The 19,856-nt window shown below is 41.1% G+C and overlaps 1 protein-coding gene across 5 annotated transcripts in view; it reads left to right on the forward strand.

The window, feature by feature from the left end:
• The first annotated feature begins 362 nt into the window (after positions 1 to 362).
• Positions 363 to 19,856, forward strand: part of NR5A2 (nuclear receptor subfamily 5 group A member 2) — a 118,305-nt gene continuing 98,811 nt past the window's right edge. Inside the window, exons 1-4 of one of the 5 annotated variants that reach the window (XM_039485981.1) lie at positions 363 to 391; positions 12,844 to 12,981; positions 16,661 to 16,779; positions 18,081 to 18,222. In XM_039485981.1, coding sequence (XP_039341915.1) covers positions 12,900 to 12,981; positions 16,661 to 16,779; positions 18,081 to 18,222 — 343 coding nt within the window. In that variant the 5' untranslated portion in view covers positions 363 to 391; positions 12,844 to 12,899. Of the gene's footprint in view, positions 392 to 12,206; positions 12,250 to 12,401; positions 12,470 to 12,843; positions 12,982 to 13,355; positions 13,386 to 16,011; positions 16,101 to 16,660; positions 16,780 to 18,080; positions 18,223 to 19,856 lie in introns of those variants that run through there. The other 4 variants (XM_039485983.1, XM_039485982.1, XM_039485984.1 and 1 more) reach the window with 4 other exon arrangements.

Below are 19,856 nucleotides of genomic sequence, written 5' to 3' on the forward strand. Positions count from 1 at the left end.
AGAGTCCTCTTATCAACCTGTACAGAGTCATGTGACCGTGCCGAACCTATCACAAGTTTCAATTCTTCTGATTAGAGAATATCATGAAATGGGATACATGGTTTAGGGCAGGCCACTAATGTTGGAAAAAGTACAGAGTCCATTGAAAGACATACCTGCTACTTTCTGAATTCTTGGATTTTTGTTGTTGTTGTTCATCTTGCTGACTTTCACTGAAGGTTATTGTAGCCTGGGTCTCAAGGCCAGAAAAGTTTACAAGCCACACCTTTTGCCAAACTCAATGCTGTACACCCTATACTCAAGGACATTGTATATTTATACCTAATAATGTCTTCTAGTTCTGACACTGGCAACATACAGGAATCTATAAAACATGGACTTACACCAGTTGGTAAGTAAAAGCTTTTCTAACTGTTATGGTAACTCTGCTTAACTCTGTTAACCTTGAGCCTTATCATCCATGCCAAATTGAAAATCATCATTATGGGATAACTTAACAACTGTTTAATTTACACTTTGATTTTATCAACAAGAATATGAATGCATTAAAATCCCTGTTTAAAATGTTAAGTAAACAGTTGATGATTTAATTGAATAGCTCTCTCTTCTCCAGGTATAATCACTAAATACATAATCTGCCATCACTCTAGTCTAAAAGCTGTATGGAATAACATATTTAATGTAATTATTTGTTACAATTACTAATACTTGCGCAATTGTCATTAAATATATAAAAGGCATAAATGCATAAAAATCAGGCCTTCGCCTATTGCATGATTTGAAGTCAATGAAACCTCAGAAGCATTTTCTAGTCTTATCACACATAATACAGACTTCTAATACATATTTATTTAGATGCTGTACAAATGAAGTTAAATATTCATTGAGTGTGAGCAGGGCTGTAAATAAGACAATGCATTTAACATTTTAAAGTATCTTTATAAAGCTCGAGTGCATTCAGGTAGCCTCTGGAATCACCAACTTCACTACACTGAAAAACTGGCAGGCATTTATTTTACTGCATTCAAGCTCTTACTAAATGTTGCATGGTGTCTTGTTCTTGATGTTGTTTCTATGGCGTGTTTTTGACTGTTTTAGGGGGGTTATGCTTTTGTGTTTTAAGCCTTGTAGATTCTCTCTGAAATTCTCTCTGTGTATTTTTTCCCTTTAATTTATACTTCACTTCGACCTTTATACAAATGCCAAATCTCGAATTGTTCTGCTTATTCGTTCCACGGAGTTCGTACAAATTAGATCTAGAGTCGGGATTCTTTCTCCGTAGACAGAATCTAGCATCCTACTGCAAATCATCTGAGGGACGAATGAAATGCCTGCTGAACTCTTGGAAAACTATGAAGTGCATAGACAGAATAGCAGAGAATCACTCTAATGCTAGGCTCTGGGGTTAGACCGGGATGTGCTTGTGGCAGGCTTGGAGGTGGAGGAATTTTACTTTTAAATGGTTTTCCAAATCCCTTGCGAATCCCGTTGGTGTCCCGTGGCCTGAGCGTCTCCTTTCTGTGCCTTGAGAGAGCCAGGTGTTGATCGCTGTTCAACTGACAGTCCGGGATTTGCTTGCAAACGGTCTCCGGTTACGCCGTCGGGGTTGTATATAGATGCTCAAACCAGGGCTCGCTTAAAAGTTACAGTGGGTGACTGCGACACCCTGGCTGAACGCAGCACCAGGCAGGAGGTTTCTCAGCCCAGGCAATGTTTAAATATACCGATGTATAGACTATTGTGTTTCACTTCTGGGGCTGGGCTTTGTGAGAACTGTGGCAGAAGCGAATTTGAGGCTTGACTTTTACAACGACTGATTATAACCCGTGCCCTTGCAAGACGGTTTACGCCGGGTGGAAACTGGAAAGCCTCCGGGATGGAGACCTCTGCCCTCTCGGTGCCTTGCGCTCCCGGGTGCGCGGTACATGGGTTGATCGCTGGGAACAGAGGGACCTGAGGAAACTCTTTAGCGGGCGGTGGTAGGGGGCTGGGGAATGGCTTTGAGACCTTAGTTTGCAGGCAGTCTAAAGACGAGGAAATGCAATTGAAACATGATCTTTATCTCTTGGGAGGGGCCGCTGCTTTTCCTTTCACTGAACTCCTTAGCTCAGCTTCCCAAGGTAGGTTAGGCAGCCGGCGCTCAGTGACTCCAGAATCGCCCCCAGAGCAGGCTCCAGTTCTGCGGGGGGGGGGGCGGCTTTTCCTTTCGCTTCGATTTCACATTCTCATGGGGGCATCTCTCCGCGAATGAATGGTGGCTACTCCGCTTGCTCTGCTCTAAATGAACCTCTGAAACAATAATGTTCAGCGCCTAAGCGTTGGTGCTTAAACTTGGCCTGGCACAGGTCACTTCTGAGAGCCTGTGTCTCGTTTCAACTGCAAAGCGGCAGGTTATGTGGGTCAACGTCTCTATCTACTAGCCAAAGAGTACAGACCTGCGTAAAATGCCCCAGCGACATGGTGAATAGGTCCATGGGCTGTGCGGGGGGCTATTCCCCTGAGGTCGCTTTGACTAGCGGGAGGATCGCCACCAGTCTCCTGGGTGCATCTTCCCAGTCTCTAGCAACCGCTTTTCTTTCTCCATCCAAATCACAGGCTGTTCAGCACAAGAAAGTGGGTTTCATTCTCTTCTCATGCCAGTTGGGGTATAAATCCATTGCTTTTCACTGCTCAGCTACAGCGGTGTGAGAGGCACCTTGTGGTCCTCTGTGCTTCAGGAGATTTTGAGTCAAAGCAACTCTGTCTAACTTGGGTGTTCCACTGTGATGATGGGCCACATGCTGCTCTCATTTCTTCAGAGGGGTTACTTCAGATTTATAGAGGGTGGATTATGGCCCAAGGATTCCATATGTGTTCCAAATGTTGCACTTTCTGACCCACTTGTCTCAGGACCATTTGGGAGATTTTTAGGCAGAGGTTCTCAGGTTGCCTTAACAGTCACCAGTTGGAATGCGGCTAAAGAGACCACAGGAGGTAAATTGGACAAATTTGGGTCCATCTAAAGACTACTGCTCCTGGACATGTTTAGCAGAGAAAGGAACAACCCAAATTACTACTGTCTGTGTATACCTGTGCTCCTTTAAACCACAATTCTACAAGCTTAAGAAAAATAAGAGAGTTTGTAGAGGAAAATATGAAAAGAGATAGATAGTCTGATTCTGATCTCATTCAGACAGAAGTAAACCAGAACTTCTGTCCTAAATTGGGTTAATGACTTCAATGTAAAACCAGCATGAGATCAGAACCAGGTCGGGTGCATGTGTGTGTGCCGTGTGTACTTCTACTGTTTACAGGCCAAATGTATACTAGTTTGAGAGGGAATAAAATATGGCCCTGTTGCTGAACAATTTAAATATCAAATGTATTTTAAATAACTATAATAGGGCCAAATCCTGCAGCCCTTACTCAAGTTAGCCTAACTCCCAGGACATTAATGGGATTTTTGCCTGAGTAAGAACTGTACAATGTGGCTCAGAGTATGATATAGAATGTCTGTCTTCTTTTCTTAAAACTTTAGTATAATAAATCACTGAGTGCATCTCAGGAGTAGGAAAATGAAAGAGAAAGGTCAGTCAGGTGAAGGTTCTAACCAAGGTAAGGCCATATCATAAAGAGAAGTACAGCACCTAGCACAGTGGAGGCCTAATCTATCACTAGGGCTCCTAGGTACTACAACAATAGTAACAATAATCATGAATAATACATTAGCATGTATCGCATTTACCCACAACTCAGTTTAAGCTTCCTGTTCATCAAGTGGCAGCTGCAAAAAGTACATCCCTTACAGAAATATAATGATGCTGCAGAATACCTTATTCTCTTATATTTTGTTTATATAGGGGCCATATCCTCAGCTGGTGTAAATTAGTATATCTCCACTGATGGCATGGACTTTCAAAGTGACTATATTATGTGCATTGTATCTCTGAGACACTGGGTCAAATTCAGACAAATGCAGCCTGGAAAAAGCCAGTGTAACTCCCAGGAGAGTCTATGGGCTAAATTCAGTGGTGATCAATGCACTAGGCCAGATTTTGCTGTCACTTACATTGGTGTAAACCTGGAATAATGCAATTAAAGTAAATGGTGTTACTCCAGTTCATGGCAGGACAAATAATAACAGAATCTGGATGTCAAGTCATCATAAAAGAGTTGTAAGTTAATGTAAGTGGCAAAGCACTGTAACCTTGCACCAATTTGGTATTCACTCAAGAGATCTGTGTGTAACTTGCACACTATTGTTTGGAAGTGGTATAGAAGTAAATTAAATTGATTCTGCTCTCACTTCCACCAATGTAAACCAGGAATAACTCCACTGAAGTTAAATTAATTACATTGGTGTAAAACCAGTATAAGCAAGAACAGAATCAGATCCAGAATTTTGAAAGAGAAATCACTCTGGTCTATTTTAACTTACTCCCAGGGCCTCATTCACACTCAGCATAATAGGCACAACACCGAGTGGGCTGGATTCTGATATCAGTTATTCCAGTTTTACAGCAATGTCTCTCCATTAACTTCAGTGGAATTAGTTCTAGTTTATACTTGTGTGAGAGGAGAATAAGGGCAATTGACTTCAGTGGGTATATCCCCTTCTTAAAACCACAGCTGATTTTGGTCTTCAAAGAACGCATTCACTTTGTACACTCACTCAACAATAACAATCACAATATTTTGCCTTTCACATCCAGTTTCTGGCCAACTGATGAACAACATGTAATTCACAGCATCATTCATAGCACCCATGCAGTTTGTCCATTTAGTCAAATTTATACTTTTTGTAAATCAGTTGATAGAATTGGACCAGGAATGAATATGGGTGATTAAATCAAAACCTAGCTTTTACTTAGCATTAAGGGCCTGATCCAACTCCCAGTGGGAGTCTTTCCATTGATTTCTATAGAAGTTCTATCTTGCCCTTAAAAGGTGAATGGACCCTGGAACATAAGCAGGCCCCTCATTTTTCCTGACTTCCTGCCTTTTATCTTTTCCTCCCTCTCACCCCCACAAAGGTCATGGTAGGCAACTGGGATTCAGTAAGAGTTGATGGTGCTCAGCATTCACAGGATCAGACCACATCATTAAATGGACTTTGGAAAATATTCATCCAGGGCTCCAAATTTTTAATGGTTTTACTTTTCTTTACTCAGCCTTTTGTCTCAGGGTTCCTCAGAGAACCAATATATAATTTGTAGACACTTTAGTTATGATTATTTAACATTCCATTAACTTGAAAAACTGGTTAAGCTGAAGGAAAAAATAATCTACTTGTAACTTCTACCTATGAAATTTTCCAATTTGCATAATATTTACTGTCATCCTAATTTTCTGTATGCCCTGAGGCAACATTCATATTTCCTACTATATTATATTATATTTATTAAAGTGTTTTTAGGGTTTAATGAGGTAATTGATAAGATACAGTTTTCAGTGTATGGTGCAATATTAATTGACTAACAAAGCAGCAAGATTATATTAAAAAGTTGAACATTGATATGTGTGTGTCCTTTGTACTGTGGATAAATATAGTTGGAAATTAGGCTTATTGAGAAATTTGGATGAAAATCTCAGCATTAGCAGATAGCTGTAAACTCAAGTTTCACAGTACTTTTTCAAAATAGAGTCCCCTCTTTCATTTCATACTCAGGCAAAGTTTCCACTTACAAATGTAGTTTTGCCTGATCCAGGGCGTGCCCCGATATTGTCAGGACACAAGTTAAATTCTGTATTTGTTTACAATAGTGAGGTTTTGAGTCTGTCATTTTTAAATCTATTATGTCAATCTTGTCTCAAGATACTTTTGGAAATTTGGCTCCTCATTGACTAAATACTACACTTTTTTTTTCATTTTGATGTAATGGAGTAATTAGACATTATATTTAATTTTCCAACTATAGTGGTACAAAGATTAATACATTTAGACCTAAATACACATTACACATACATTCAGTCTGATTCTAGATTCCAGAATAGCTGAGACAAAGTAACAGAGATGATGCCTTTACTGTCTCAGAGGAAAGGATTGCAGTGTTCACAGATCTCTACCAGGCACCTGGCCATGTGGGTAGGTTAGGAATCAGCTGTTAAACTTTTCCTTAGATAGAGTGAAGGGGCAGAATCTGCTGTAATGGTGACCTTTAGAGGATGGATGGATGGGGGAATAATTATAATTTCCTATGGTAATATATGAATTGTGTATATATCTCAGGTATAAATTTTAAAGGTTTATTTTATGACTATATGTGTGAGAGAAATTATATATGAAGTATATGTATATATTGATATATATATATGTATAAGCATAAACTATATTAATTACAAATGTGAGTTATTTAAATTAAGTTCTGCAAGCTTCAGCATATAACTGATATGTGGGGGGGAAAGGAGACCCAAGAAAACTTTTTTGCTATTAAATCAAGGTTACTTGTTCCAGAAATAATAAAAAAATTTAAAATCTGTCTGTACAGTATATAAATCAGTTATCTCTTATGATATAGAGACTTGGGTTTAGTTCTGATACAATTCTTACTTTCTTAATAAAAACAGATGTAGTAGCTGTATGTGTCCTCCAAGCTATAGCTTTTCTTTTACAGAGTGATCTAAACAAATTTCAAATAGTGAAGCAGAAATATAGACAAAGGCACCTAACTAGAAAAGTACAGTGATTTAAATGACACTGCAGTAAACATGCTATAGATTTGCAACACTAAAAGTAGGTGAATGTGATCATTAATAAATAGTAACTAGACAAACGTTAATAAAATAAAGTAGTAAAAGCTAAAGCTCCGATCCTGCAAATCCTTACTCACATGAGTAGTATTTACTCTCCTAGATAACCCCGTTGGCATAAATTTGTTTGTGTAAGGGATTAAGGATGGGGGACTTCATTTGGAGTCACCTCCTCTTTGTCTATATGGTAAAAACTAAAATTTTTCTCAACTTTAAAAAATGATCAAAACTGAACAATTCCTACCCCTCCCTTCTTCCCCCACTGTTAATGGCGACAGGTCTGAGCTGTATTTAATCCTTCTCCATTAGATCAGATTTTCCATCTGAAAGGCAAACAGTGAATCGCAAGGGGAAAAAAAATCCTAACACCATTTCTGTCTGAAAGTTTGGATCTCAAGGTGGCCTAATGGGATTGGGTGAACACTGCAGCCTGGAATAGATTGCAGTTTGCTACTGATGCTGTTAGTTCAGTAAATTCCTCATGCAATCTTTGGGCACGTGTTGTTCACATAATAAAATGTGCCAAAGGTTGTCATTGGTTAATTTCGGATTGGATTGCAGCGTTACAACCACTTTGTCCCACCCTAAACGTCCACCCAATATACACACCTCATCCTCATCTCTTTTAAACCTCAGTATCCATAGTCCCAGTTTTTTTGCTATAAGAAAGTTACATTGCAACCTAAAGCTAGTGGGAAACTATAAAATCGAGTCTTTGTATGACCGTTGGAGGTGGGAATATTTTACTCCCAAACGATACCTTGCAAATGTGAAATTTGCTTTTAAACCACATAATTTTAAGTGACCTTATTGCATAACATTTGCACTGAGATTTGTAAGAGAATTAAGCAGGGAACAGCTAGGCATTGTGTCGTGTCCCCACCCGCATGGGCTGGAAGGTGTATCAACTAGTGCGAGGTGAAGTCATTACAACTTCTCACTGGTGATGACTCATTTCGCAATAAAAAAAATACAATCACGGAGGTACTTTACCACTTACCTGACCAGGTTTATTCGTCGCCATATACCATATCTTGTATGTTTCACTCTACGCTGTAAGGTGTTTATAGGCATGGATGCGTTCCAATGTACAACAGTGAGCTTTAGTGCTCTTTAAAAATAGCACTGCAGTCAATAATTGATTGTGTCGAAATAGTTGTGTATTTCGGAGTAGGGGAGATCGACAGCCCCAGTGAGGTAACTGTGAATCACTGAAGCTCGTAAATGTAATAGACTTTTGAAAAGGTTGATCACCTGCGACGTATATTTTACAGCCTGACTCCTGTGCATTGAATGTTGCATCGGATCAGAAAGGTGTGGGTTTGGTTTTCACTTCTCCAGACCGGGCTGTTTACTTTCTAACGTCTCCTTCTGCGAGTTTTGGATTATAGCACTAACAATCTCTAGCTCGTCAGTCCCGGGGTATTAAATACAACACTTCCAGTCGAATGTGGGAGACAACAACCACCAGCCCTTTCCCTTAAGGGACTTGCAGTGACTTCCTGTCACCCTTCCCTGTCTCTGTCTGAGAGACCCGGGTATGCTTCCCATTCTGATTGACAGAAAGCAAGAAGGAAAAAGAAATGTGCGCACATGTGGTCGGGGAGATGAAGTATAAAGCGCATGAATTGTTCAGGAAGAGCATTGCTCCCATTGGAAAGAGCTCCCTTGCGTTTCGTGCTCTCCGGTATTCTGGCTAAATACTGGCTCCTCTGCTGTATTTTATGGGGGAACGTAACAGGGAGTGGACTATGGCCAGGCTGCGCGATAGCGGCCCTTTGCCTTCCATCTACAGACACAGCTTGTCACTGCTGATCTTTGCAATGTGAACTTTTAGCAGAGGCAGAAAAAAGAGAGCGCTAGCCCTAAACATTACTAGAGAAGCAAGAGGACTCTTGGCGTGGCTTTGGATATAGACTTCCCAACAGCAAAGTTACAACTTGCTCTCATTAACTTCTCCATGGGATCGGAGGGGGAAAGTTCCCTTTGCACACACTTTTCAAGGGTTTTCTTCTGCTAGAGCCGCCTGCCTTTGTGGTCAAATAAAGCAAACCCTCTCCCCGGCAGGACACTTTGCCCTACGCAAAGCAGAAGGTAGCCTAGCTGGAAAGCCTTTAGGAGCGCCCAGCTTTGGGCCTCTTTCAAGTTCCCAAGAATTGGAACTCACCTTGAAATACCCCGACATGGACCCCTGCAGTGTGAAAACAAAAGGAGCAGAGGAAGTTCCCGATTAAAAAAATAGTAATAATAATTAGCCCGTGTTTTTAATGGAATTGTACATACATTTAAAAGGGAAAACATAAATATTCCAGGGCTGTGCTCCTTGCGCTAATCAAGGCTGCCAGAGGCTCCCCAAGCCATCATCTTTTATTATTATAATTACACGCGTCAATCAAGACCTTCAGGCTACATCAGAACAAGCCAGGCAAACTCAGGAGAGAAGTCACATAAAAAAGTTTGGAGAACTTGGTAAGGAATGGCGAAGGGATTAGAAGAGAGGGTAATTAAGGTTGCTCAAGGCAATTGTGAGAGCTAAAGCTCCATGTTAAATTAAACGTAGCCACGAGGGAGCAGGTATCATTTATAATGGTTACTGCCCTAAAGTGTTACTTCGGAGAAATGTAGATGTGTAATAACCACTCCAAAGTATTTTCATCTGAACTAATAACTCCTGGAGTAGCTTCGCAATGTACCATTTGAACTCTTTCCAAGTCAGGCCCCTGTGGAGTGATACTGCCTGTAACATTAATTCCACAAGTACTAGTTAAACAGAGATTTAAGTACTAAAGAGTCATTTAGAGGGTGAATTCTGTATGTACCTGAGTGGGAGTAAACCACTGGGAAATTGTTCTCAACAAAATAAGGGGTGATAGGGTTGTGGGGAGTTGAGATAGAGAGCTATAGATTAAGCCATAGATAGGCTCTTCAGAAAGAAGCCTGGCTCATATTGGTGTGAAAATAAATAATGGGGAAAATCTGAACATTAAGGGCTCGATTTTAACCCCGAGTAGATTTGAACGCTCAAAACTCCCATTGACTTCAATGCATAATCTGGTCCTAGATGAGCTACAAGACTGAGCTATACTTTCCTGGTTGGCAGGGTCTTTTTCTGCTTTTGCCTTGGTGGGCTAAAATGTTGATCTTCTTTACTCACCAGAAAAAGCGAGAGAAACTAAAAGGATTGTCTCGCTGCGAGTTTATCGGACAACAACATGAAATCACTTTCCCCCGAACAATACACGGCCGAGAGAGAGAGAGAACGACCCTTCCTATTTGCCCAGGAAACCTTAGAGAGCTGTAGGACTGAGGATTTGTAGATACGTATTAATCTAACTTTCCAAGGTCTGTTGTAAATACTGTCATAGGCTGTGTCTTTCATAATTTATGTCCTGCGGGGAGGTAAGGTGGGGTGGGAGGGACAGAGCACAGATCTCTCTCTCTAACAGAGAACGAGGTGCTTTTAAAACAGGACACACATCGCTAACTTTGTACCCATTGGAACCGGTGGGCATGTAGGGAGAGTCATGGAACAGTCTATTCTGTTACATGTCTCCAGATCAGAATTCTCAGTCTAAGACCTGCTCTTCCAAAGCACCTCTGTGTTTTTATCTATTACATGGGCTACGATCTGCTCCTCTTTGCTGCGTAGACAGGAAGCCCAAAGTGTTCTCCTCTAACCCATAGCCAAACCAAAAGCAATTTACATCAGATCCACTTGTGTGACCCTTTGCCTCTATTCTGATGGCATTACAACTGCTGAGCCCATTTAGCCTGAGCTCACAACAATTTTATAGAAGCAAAGTCTATAGGTTTTTAAAAATAAGTAAATAATATATCTACAAACGCCAAGATTGTATGGTCTCATCTCATACCCGTCCGCTCCCCTGAGAGGAAGGCATCTTTCAGGGGACACTCAAACAGCCCTCCCTAGTAAGATAGCCGCGCCGCTATTTATTTTTAAAACCTGTTCACAAGATAATTTGAGAGATAAAATTCCAGTTTTGGAAATTATGTTAATATTGAACAAGATTTTTTTCCCCAAATTGGCTATTTCAAGATTTTTAAGTTGCAACACTCTCAAGTCTGATTCCCTCCCCACATTTAACCCATCCCAAGAATAGCAAGTCCTGAAAGAAAGAGAGAAACCTATTTTGCAGTAACACTGAAGTTTGGAGACATCCACATCTCCAGTAAATTAAGATTAGATTTTTACTTTTAAGTGCTTGATGGGAAAAGTTCAAACAAACTAAGCACAGAGCACAACAGAGTCAGTTATCGCTCTTAAATGACCTTTTGCCACTTTTCTATCAGCACCTTGGTCATCAAAAGTGTTTAATAAACTTACAGCAATAATTACATTTTATAGAATCTGTATTAACAGTCATGAACCTTTATTTTCCTTACACTATTATAGTCAATAGCATGCATTACTTACAGTTCAAAAGGATTTTTATTTTCCAAATATTTATAATTTTCCATAAATGTGAACATGATTAACAAGCCATAGAAGAATAATCATAACTGTCAGATATAGTAGGTTTTGATTATTTTGAAGATGGAAATAATGCTTGCTCATCTAATGTCAACAAAAATAGATATATGTTAATACAACTAATTGGAATATCACAGTAATATTGTTACCTTGACTAGTGGACAGTGAGTTTTGATTGAAATATTTCTGCTCCTCGTGCTAGTCAAATGGAATACATTAAAATCTTTGAAATCCCATTCACTAGAACGGACTGAGAATGGCTGCAATAACTGTGGGATTGCAAAAGCTGGCACCGAGAATTAAATATTGTAGCATTTAGAAAATACTATTTGAACGAGTTCTGTCTGGTAACGTTTAGGTTGATGCCATTTACTGCACTTTTTAGTCGGCAGGTTGGCTGTTGTTTAACAGATTGCTCTTTAGGGCATTTGCTTTATTTAAGTTATGTAGCTTGTCTTGATAGATCTCACAAGACTCTAGAAAACGTAGAATTAATACAGAAAACCCAACCGTAGCTCCATTAGGTCTCCATCGGACTGTAAAAAGGAAATGTAAACAAGGGGGAATCAAGGTAGTGTTTGCAAAGATCTACAATTCCTTTATAATAGTGTGCGGGGGGGGAGTGTCTTCCCACCTGAGACCACCATGTACAGACGGCGAGCCTAGGACCATGTGAGACAACGTACTCTCTACTGGAGAGAGTTCAACTCCAGCTGTCGCTGCTGTGGGGCGGGGAATAGCCCAGATGGGTGAAAATGGGATAGACAAGAATGTCCCTCATCACCCCCTGTGCACGCACAATGGCTGTGTGAGAGTGTAAGGCAAGAGCCTGCGGTGACTGAAGAAGAACCCTTAGCCCTGCCTGCCACTGAGCAGGAATAATGCATTGCCCGTCTCCTTCTTGCACTGCACGTTCACGTCTTATTTCCCCTGGATGCAGAGATCACCTGGCTCGCTGGGGATGTTTGCAAGCTGCTGGCCGGTGCACCTCGCTCCCTTAGGCGGCCCGTGCCTGTTTTACTAGCACTGTAATATCAGGAAGATTTAACAACTGTAACTGGGGGGAGCTTTAGAGGAGGGGGAAGGGTTGGTTGCTGATTGCGCCTCTTCCTCATTGGCTGGAGCGGCTGTGTCAGCCCCCCCAGAGCCCTCACACTCGCTATCTCCCCAGCCCCCCTCCCCCAGCCCCAGCCGGCTGGGAAGTGCCTCTTCTCGGTGCATGTGGAGTAAACAAGGCAGGACCGCAAGGTCTGAACTTCGCAACTCCACACTTGTGACAGGGCGAGAGCCGCGGCTGGAGGGAGCCCCTGCCGAGCCGGGGGGGAGGAGAAAGGGGGGCGGGGAACCCGGCCAGCCGCGCACCAACCCCGCCGCAGCGCTGCTCCCGGGGCTGGCGCTCAGCCTGGCTGCTGCCGCTCTCCGCCCGAGCAGCGCCGCGGGCTCCCGTCCCGGGCTGCCCCTGGCGCGCGCCGAGCCCCGGCGCCTGCGCGCGCGGCGCCAGCGGGCGGCTGCGCTAGGTGTGGGCAGCAGCGGGGCGCGCAGGGCACGGGCCGGAGCGGGGGGTGGACGCCGCCGCCGCCGCTGGCCCCCTCTCCGAGCTAAATCTGTGCTGCCGTGCCCAGGTGCCGCTCTCCCGGACGGACACGGAGCCCCCATCCCGGCCCGCAGCCGCCTTGTCATGCTGCCCAAAGTGGAGACGGAAGCCCTGGGACTCGCCCGAGCGAATGGGGAGCAGGGGCAGATGCCGGAAAACATGCAAGGTAAGCACGTGCGCGCTCGCCCCTGCGGTACCTGCCGGGCAGGGCTCCGAGAGATCCGCGGCTCCCTTCCCCGGCACCTCCATGCAAAGTTGGTGGCTCCTGAGCAATCGGTTGTGGAGGTTTCTAAAGCGATTGCCAATTCGCCAGCCAGGCTTAGCGGCACCGGCAGCTGGAGCCGGGCTGCTCTGGGCTGACCCGGGCAGCTGTGCCTGACAATTGGGAACTTTGCTGAACTTCCAGAACCGGGTTACTAAAAGCTGGGGGGGGGGGTACGATAAAGCCTTCGGAAATTCAGCACGAAAGCAGAGGGAGGGCTAAGTGTAACGATCCGAATCTACCGTCTGCCCCCAATGCATGGGAGACGTGACACTGAGCAGTCGTATCCGCAAAGCATCAGACGCAGGGTGAGCTGCTAAGGGAAACTCGGGCCCGCTGTCTAGTATTTTAAGGGGGGAATGGGGTCTATGGGAGCGGGAACTGGCAGGTCCCCTTTATTTTCCTAGCTCTTGATTGCTCGCAAGAAAACATATCCATCCCACTGGCTCTATTTTAAACGCGTTTTATTTAAAGAAAAAAAAAAGAAAGGCAGCTCCAGATTCTGGCTCGCTTCGAAGTTTATCTCAAGCAAACGAGGGGGTGACATCAGGAAAATCCCTGCAGCAATTCCATACTCGCCCTTTGCACGACCCAGATTCTGTCTCTGCTCTCGAAATAGCCCTCGCCACCTCTTTACAACTTTACCTGGCATAGACTCGACGGACCATTTCCAAGGGGGGTTTTAGCCATACTGCTGCTTTATTAGCGGTCGTTTGCAGGGCTGTTCCTGTCGGTTTGCTAATTGCATTTATGGCTTTGTGTGAGAGTAAGTGTGGTAATAAGCGCAGCTTGTCTTTCAGTGCAAATAACACAGGTGATCAACCAGATGCGATGAGAAACTTTGCTTCAGCAAGTCCTGAAACTGACGGTACCGTGTATTTATGCCTCTGAATTTCATTGCTTGCTGGCCAGAGAATGCAGGCGCTGGAGCTGAGTCGCTGGGGTACCATAGCTTAGCAGGAGGGATCTTTTAAAGTCCTAAGTCCAGAGCGGAGCTGGAAACTTTCTGTCTGAAACTCAGAGACTTTCGCTTCAACCTGCGTTTATTTTGAGCTCGGGACAGGAGATTTGAACTCTGTCTCAGGGAAGCGGCTGTTAGCGGCACGGGAACCAGTGTTTCTCAGCTCGCTCCCGCGCTCAGCTAAAGGTGATCCTTACTTGCCATGCTAAAGGCAGGGGGCTTTCGTTATGTCAGAGAGATTCGGCAGCAGCGCTGGAGTTGCACCCCATTCACTCCACTAAATGGAGGAGCAGAGAGGATCCCCTAAGTGCTGGGGATTGGCTGTATCCCATCTCCACAGCCTCTCGGCCCAGGTGCCTGGTGGGGCTAGCTGGCCGGAGACACCTGGGTCACTGTAGAAAAGCCCCATTTTAGCACAATGTGCTGCTCAACTCCAGAAGCTCAACTCCAGGTTGAGGGCTCGGGGCGACCCTTTAGCAGAAACTTCTCTACCGGTCGCTTGTTTCAGCCTAAATTGGTCTTCAGGGGCCCCTTTTCTATCTTGAGACTAATGGGACGCAGAAGTTGTAAGGGGAGTGGGGGTGTCAGGGTAATTCAGACTTTCTTTTTCTTTGGCTGTGTCCCGCTCAACACTGTGTTATCCTGCAACGCTCCCGGACAGTGCTTGGGGAAAATCCTTGTTTTCCGTACTGACCCCTTTGTCCATTTATTTTTTCTTGTGACAACCGGGAACTTTGTTCTTGCTTCGGCCCCTGCAGCACAGGCAACGTGATGAGAAGGAAGGGACTGGTCGTTCTCTCTCTCCCCTTGTGTATTTCTTGCGTGTATACAGTGAGCAGAGAAACTCCATTCATCCGCTCTTTAATCTTAGTTAAAGGATCGTCCACCTAAGGTCAGGTATATAAAAGAAATCAACAAGCGTGGAGATGGTAGCTGGAGAGAGCCCATAGTGTGTAACACACATTCTGCTCTCTGATCAGATTGGCCCTGATTCATAAACCGTGAAGAAGTCGTTCTGAAAATATTTTCCCTCGGCTATTTCACGCTGTGTTAATTTCACTCCAGGTCCCTCTCTAGTTCCCACAGAGCCTGCGGGGTTCTTTCCTTAGGGGACACGGCTGCTGTTAGTTACTCAAGTCTTAGCACATCTTTTTCTTAACCCAGAGACTCTTAACTCCAAGGCATGCTTAGCCGCTTTCTGGGAGCTCTCTCCCGTGATACAACTACTTAGATGTAACTCGATTAGATGACTCAAAAACGTGACAGCTGTTTGATTCTAGGGGAAGAAAATCATAACTTCTGCCGCTGCTGTGTCCGTCACCCCCTTACAGAGATAACTGATTACATTACAAACCGTCAGCTGCCTGGTCTATTTTGCAGCAGGAAAAGGGAAGGAAATTGGCTCTGCGGTGAGGGTGGGTTGTTGTTATTTGGGGGGGGGGGATAATCAGACCTGCTGACTGAGCTGGTTGTGGGGTGAATCTAGATCAATTCTCTCTCTCTTTCATTCAGGTTCTTTTGCACCCCCTCATCTCCCAGCTCCTCCTCTGCCTTTCCTCAGAATGGCAGACAGGTTTTTTCCTTCAAGGTTTTGTCTAAATTGCACAGGGATATTTGGGAAAATCAGGACATAAGAACTGCAGCGTTTCCTGTTTACATTCTGTACATCTTTTAGATCTCCCGCAAACACTGATTACTTTTGTCCGAGGAAGTTGGTTACTTGCGCCTAGGACCTTAATCCTGGATCGTTGTGGTTTGATTTGGGCTTAATTTAGCATGGCGATTATATAAAATTAATTAGGTTTAGGTACTTTACCACCCCATCTCTTCAAAAAACAATCCCAGTGCCTTCTGCTTGTCTCCTTCTTTACTGTTCTCTAGTTTCTGGGGTTTAAAAATGTTTGGAGGCAAAAGTAAATAAAATGGGAACAAATAAGCAATTTGAACTTTTAATATTAAAACTGATCGATTTAGGTATTACAGGAAGCAAGTTTTTGTTAAAGATGGGCTGCTGATCAGAATCAAGGTTTTGAGTGTCAGGACAGCATTTTAACTTGGTACTGTAAGTAATTTACATTCAACACACTAGGAGAGTGCTGGTTATGTGGGTTTCAAGTTTAAAGTAAATATTTACAAATTGGTATTATTTTAACTAAACTTTAAAGGAAGCAAACCTAGTATTTTACATACATCAGTGAGATTTAACCTTGTCAATTTTGGTTCTGACTTTTTTAATCACTTTCCTGATAAGTGGTGAAATTAAATTATTTAATGTAGTTTCTGGTTCAATGGACTGTAGATGGTTGAAGAGCACTGGAATTCTGAATAACTAGAATTTTTTCTCACAACACAAAACTCTGAAGCTTATACTTTTTTTTACTTGTGAAGAGTTCATATTGTTTTGCTGTTGAATTAAAAATTCCATGTTTCAGTGTGAGTTGTGGTGGTGAGTTTGTTTTGATTTTTTTCAAGTTTTTTTTTAAATTTAATTTGCAGAAGACGTTTCTCTAATGGATTGTTTCCTCAGGTCAGAATTAATGTCTAATAGTTGGAGCTGAGGAAAACATTTTTGAACTACTTATGTAAATACTCATTGAATGTGTTATTTCTGTTTTTTTCCAGTGTCTCAGTTTAAAATGGTGAATTACTCTTACGATGAAGACCTGGAAGAACTGTGTCCAGTTTGTGGAGATAAAGTGTCTGGTTACCATTATGGACTTCTCACCTGTGAAAGCTGCAAGGTTTAGTACAAATTACTTAATAGAAAACAAATCAAAATAGTTTAAAATATTTTAAAATGTTAAAGGAAAATGCTGGTAAAAATAAACAGGGGTGTGTAGTTTGGCTTCTTTCTGATTCCATTTATTATTAGATTCACACCCAAATTTTTGAAAAACCTCATTTGCCCAAATGGAAAAAAAAAACAAGTTAGATTGTTTTGTTGTATGGCTGTGTCCACTGCTTTTAAATATTTTGTTGTTGTGAAGTGATAGAGTTGTAGAAAGACTTTCAGTCCTAAGCGAACCCAGTATTGATTTTAGGTGATTTATGTACATTTAGAGTATTATTGTTCCTGTAGGATAAAGTGACAAGCTAGTATCCTCAATACATTTCAACTTTACAAAATCTAATGCCACTGTTTCAAAGTTTTTCTCTTTCAATATAAAAATGTAAATTTCTGTTGTCATCACAACTTCATGCTTATTTTTCCTACAAAGTATTTTATTTTAGTATTTACTTGAACATGTACACAATTAAAGTCAAGCAAATAATTTCTTGTGATATATTAAATAAAGAATATTCACACATGTAATTTATCTTGTGCACATATTTGGAAACTAAATCCATATCTAATTAAACCAACTATTAAATATAGTTGAGCCATGTAAGTGAATTCAATAATTTGTCATGAATAAACCTTTTAAAGTTATAGACAACCATTTAAATCAGTTTTCTAAAAGCAGAATCTCTTACCCTCTACACCAGAACAATGCAATTTTAAACATTTCACTGTATGGCAAGCAGAATAAACCCAGAAAATCACATTTTTGTTTTTAAAAATTTGTATCTAGACAATGAATGTCAAATATTTATTATGCCTCTGATATACACCATAACAATATACAAAGGGCAGATGTATCTTATGTTTCTATTACATTTTGCAAGTGTTCTAATTTATTCCATATAAGATTACTTTAAAAAGGCAGACATCAGTCATTTTACAAATGTTAAAGAGCAGACAAAAGAGATACTGGTCAGCATCAGTGTTTATGGTCCCATTGTTAGGGATGCAGTCGTGTACAGGCAAATCTCACCAATCTTTGACGTAAGTCTACAAAAAATGCCGTACTAATACCAGAAAAACTCCTCTACAGTCTAGCAGTTTTCTCCAGGGTATATCTTGCTGAAATCTAAAATAAGCCATGTAACCTCATAAGTGCTTGAGTGGTATATGACAAGTATCTGACAATGATTTCCATAAAATAAAATGCTGAAACCTACTGTTAATGTGAAACGGGCTGACTCTTTATCTATCATACAGGGATTCTTTAAACGAACGGTCCAGAATAACAAAAGGTACACGTGTATAGAAAATCAGAACTGTCAGATTGACAAAACACAGAGAAAGCGTTGCCCTTACTGTCGATTTCAAAAATGTCTAAGTGTTGGAATGAAGTTAGAAGGTAAGAATTATTACTGTTATTGTATATTTATAATCTATACAAACTATTGAAAATATTACATAAATTTTAGTTTTATACAAATTATGTTGCACATCATTTACCATATCCATTTAAAAATACTTGCTGGTAACTTCTCATATGCTGCTATTTGTATGTTTTAAATAAGGGATATTTTTACTCTATTCATAAGTAATAGCAGGTCAATTATAAGTTAAAGCTAGTTATTACCACAAGAAAAAAATTGAAAACCTCTGATTTATACATAGTTTGATGTGTTTAAGGGTACCTGGATGAAAAAGTAAGAATAGCATGGAAATTACTTTTTAAACTTTATAGAACAAACAGAATTAATTCAGAATAAAAACAGAATACATCATCAGTTCTCAGAATGGTGAATTAATAATTGCAACTAATTTCTGGTCTTTCGTATCAGGCATGATTTTATTTTATATATATTTTATATAGTATTTTGGTTTTGATGTGGTTTTGCTTTGCAATATCAATCTTAAAGAAAATGTGAAATAAAGAAAAATTAAGAGTCTTTCCTCATGCAAAATTGCAACTGACATCAATGGGAGTTCAGTACACAGAGTGACTGAAGAATTGAGCGAAAAATATGGGTAAAATAATCTCTCAAAATATGCCGTAAAGCTATTATGAATAGGTATACTTTCACAATGAGATTTCTTGAAAAATTTAAAGGAAATATGAGATATTAGAGTGGGGTTTCAGAGTTCAGAAAGATCATTCACATACAGAGAAGAATGGTAATGCTACAAGAGTCTATTGAAATAACAGAATGCAAAATTACTGTTAAGAGGCTAGTAAGAGAATCTTGACAGTTCAACATAACACATTCTAACATATCATTTACACTTAGGCCCAGATTCTACATTCAATAGGAATTTTGCCTGAGTAAAAAATGCGGGATCAGAATTGAACATTCTGTACTCATGCAAAACTCTCATTGTAATGAATAAGTTTTGCCTAAGTTAAGATTGCAGGATCATGCCAGTATTACAATGGAAATATGTAGATATAAATGCAAATATGCATTCAAATATACAGACAGCATCACACAATTTAGTAAATACAACACTCATTACATTTCTCCACAGTGCACAGATAAAACTGGTATATTACACTGAGCTGAACATCTTGGGTTGCAGTATATCCCTTTGAAAACTAGTGGTAAAATAACAAGTCATTTGGAATGTTTTTGTCAGTATGGACATTTATCAGCATGTTGAAAATATATTGCTAAACTGCTATTTCTAACTTTTTAATTACAGATAATCATACAGGGCCATATTCTGTTCTCATATGATTACATACAACTCACTTTTGTGCAACTCCTACTGAAATCAAAGTATCTCAGGGTGGAATTTGACCTATAATGTGCAGCATGTTTTGAGAAGGATGCTAATATATATGTTACATTTATCAGCAAAATAGTGTATACGACTTTTCAGTTTTCTGCATAAGGGATAGTGTTAACAGCAAAAAATGCTTGAATTACAGCATTAACTAAAACCGAGAGAGAGAGAGAGAGAGAGTGTAAAAGATTTATCTTTATATCCTTCTGTCACATCTGTACAACTTCTCTTTCTCTATCTGGAAAATTGGGAGAACAC

This window comes from Mauremys reevesii, linkage group 8 (assembly GCF_016161935.1).
Source record: "Mauremys reevesii isolate NIE-2019 linkage group 8, ASM1616193v1, whole genome shotgun sequence".
Taxonomy (NCBI): domain Eukaryota; kingdom Metazoa; phylum Chordata; order Testudines; family Geoemydidae; genus Mauremys; species Mauremys reevesii.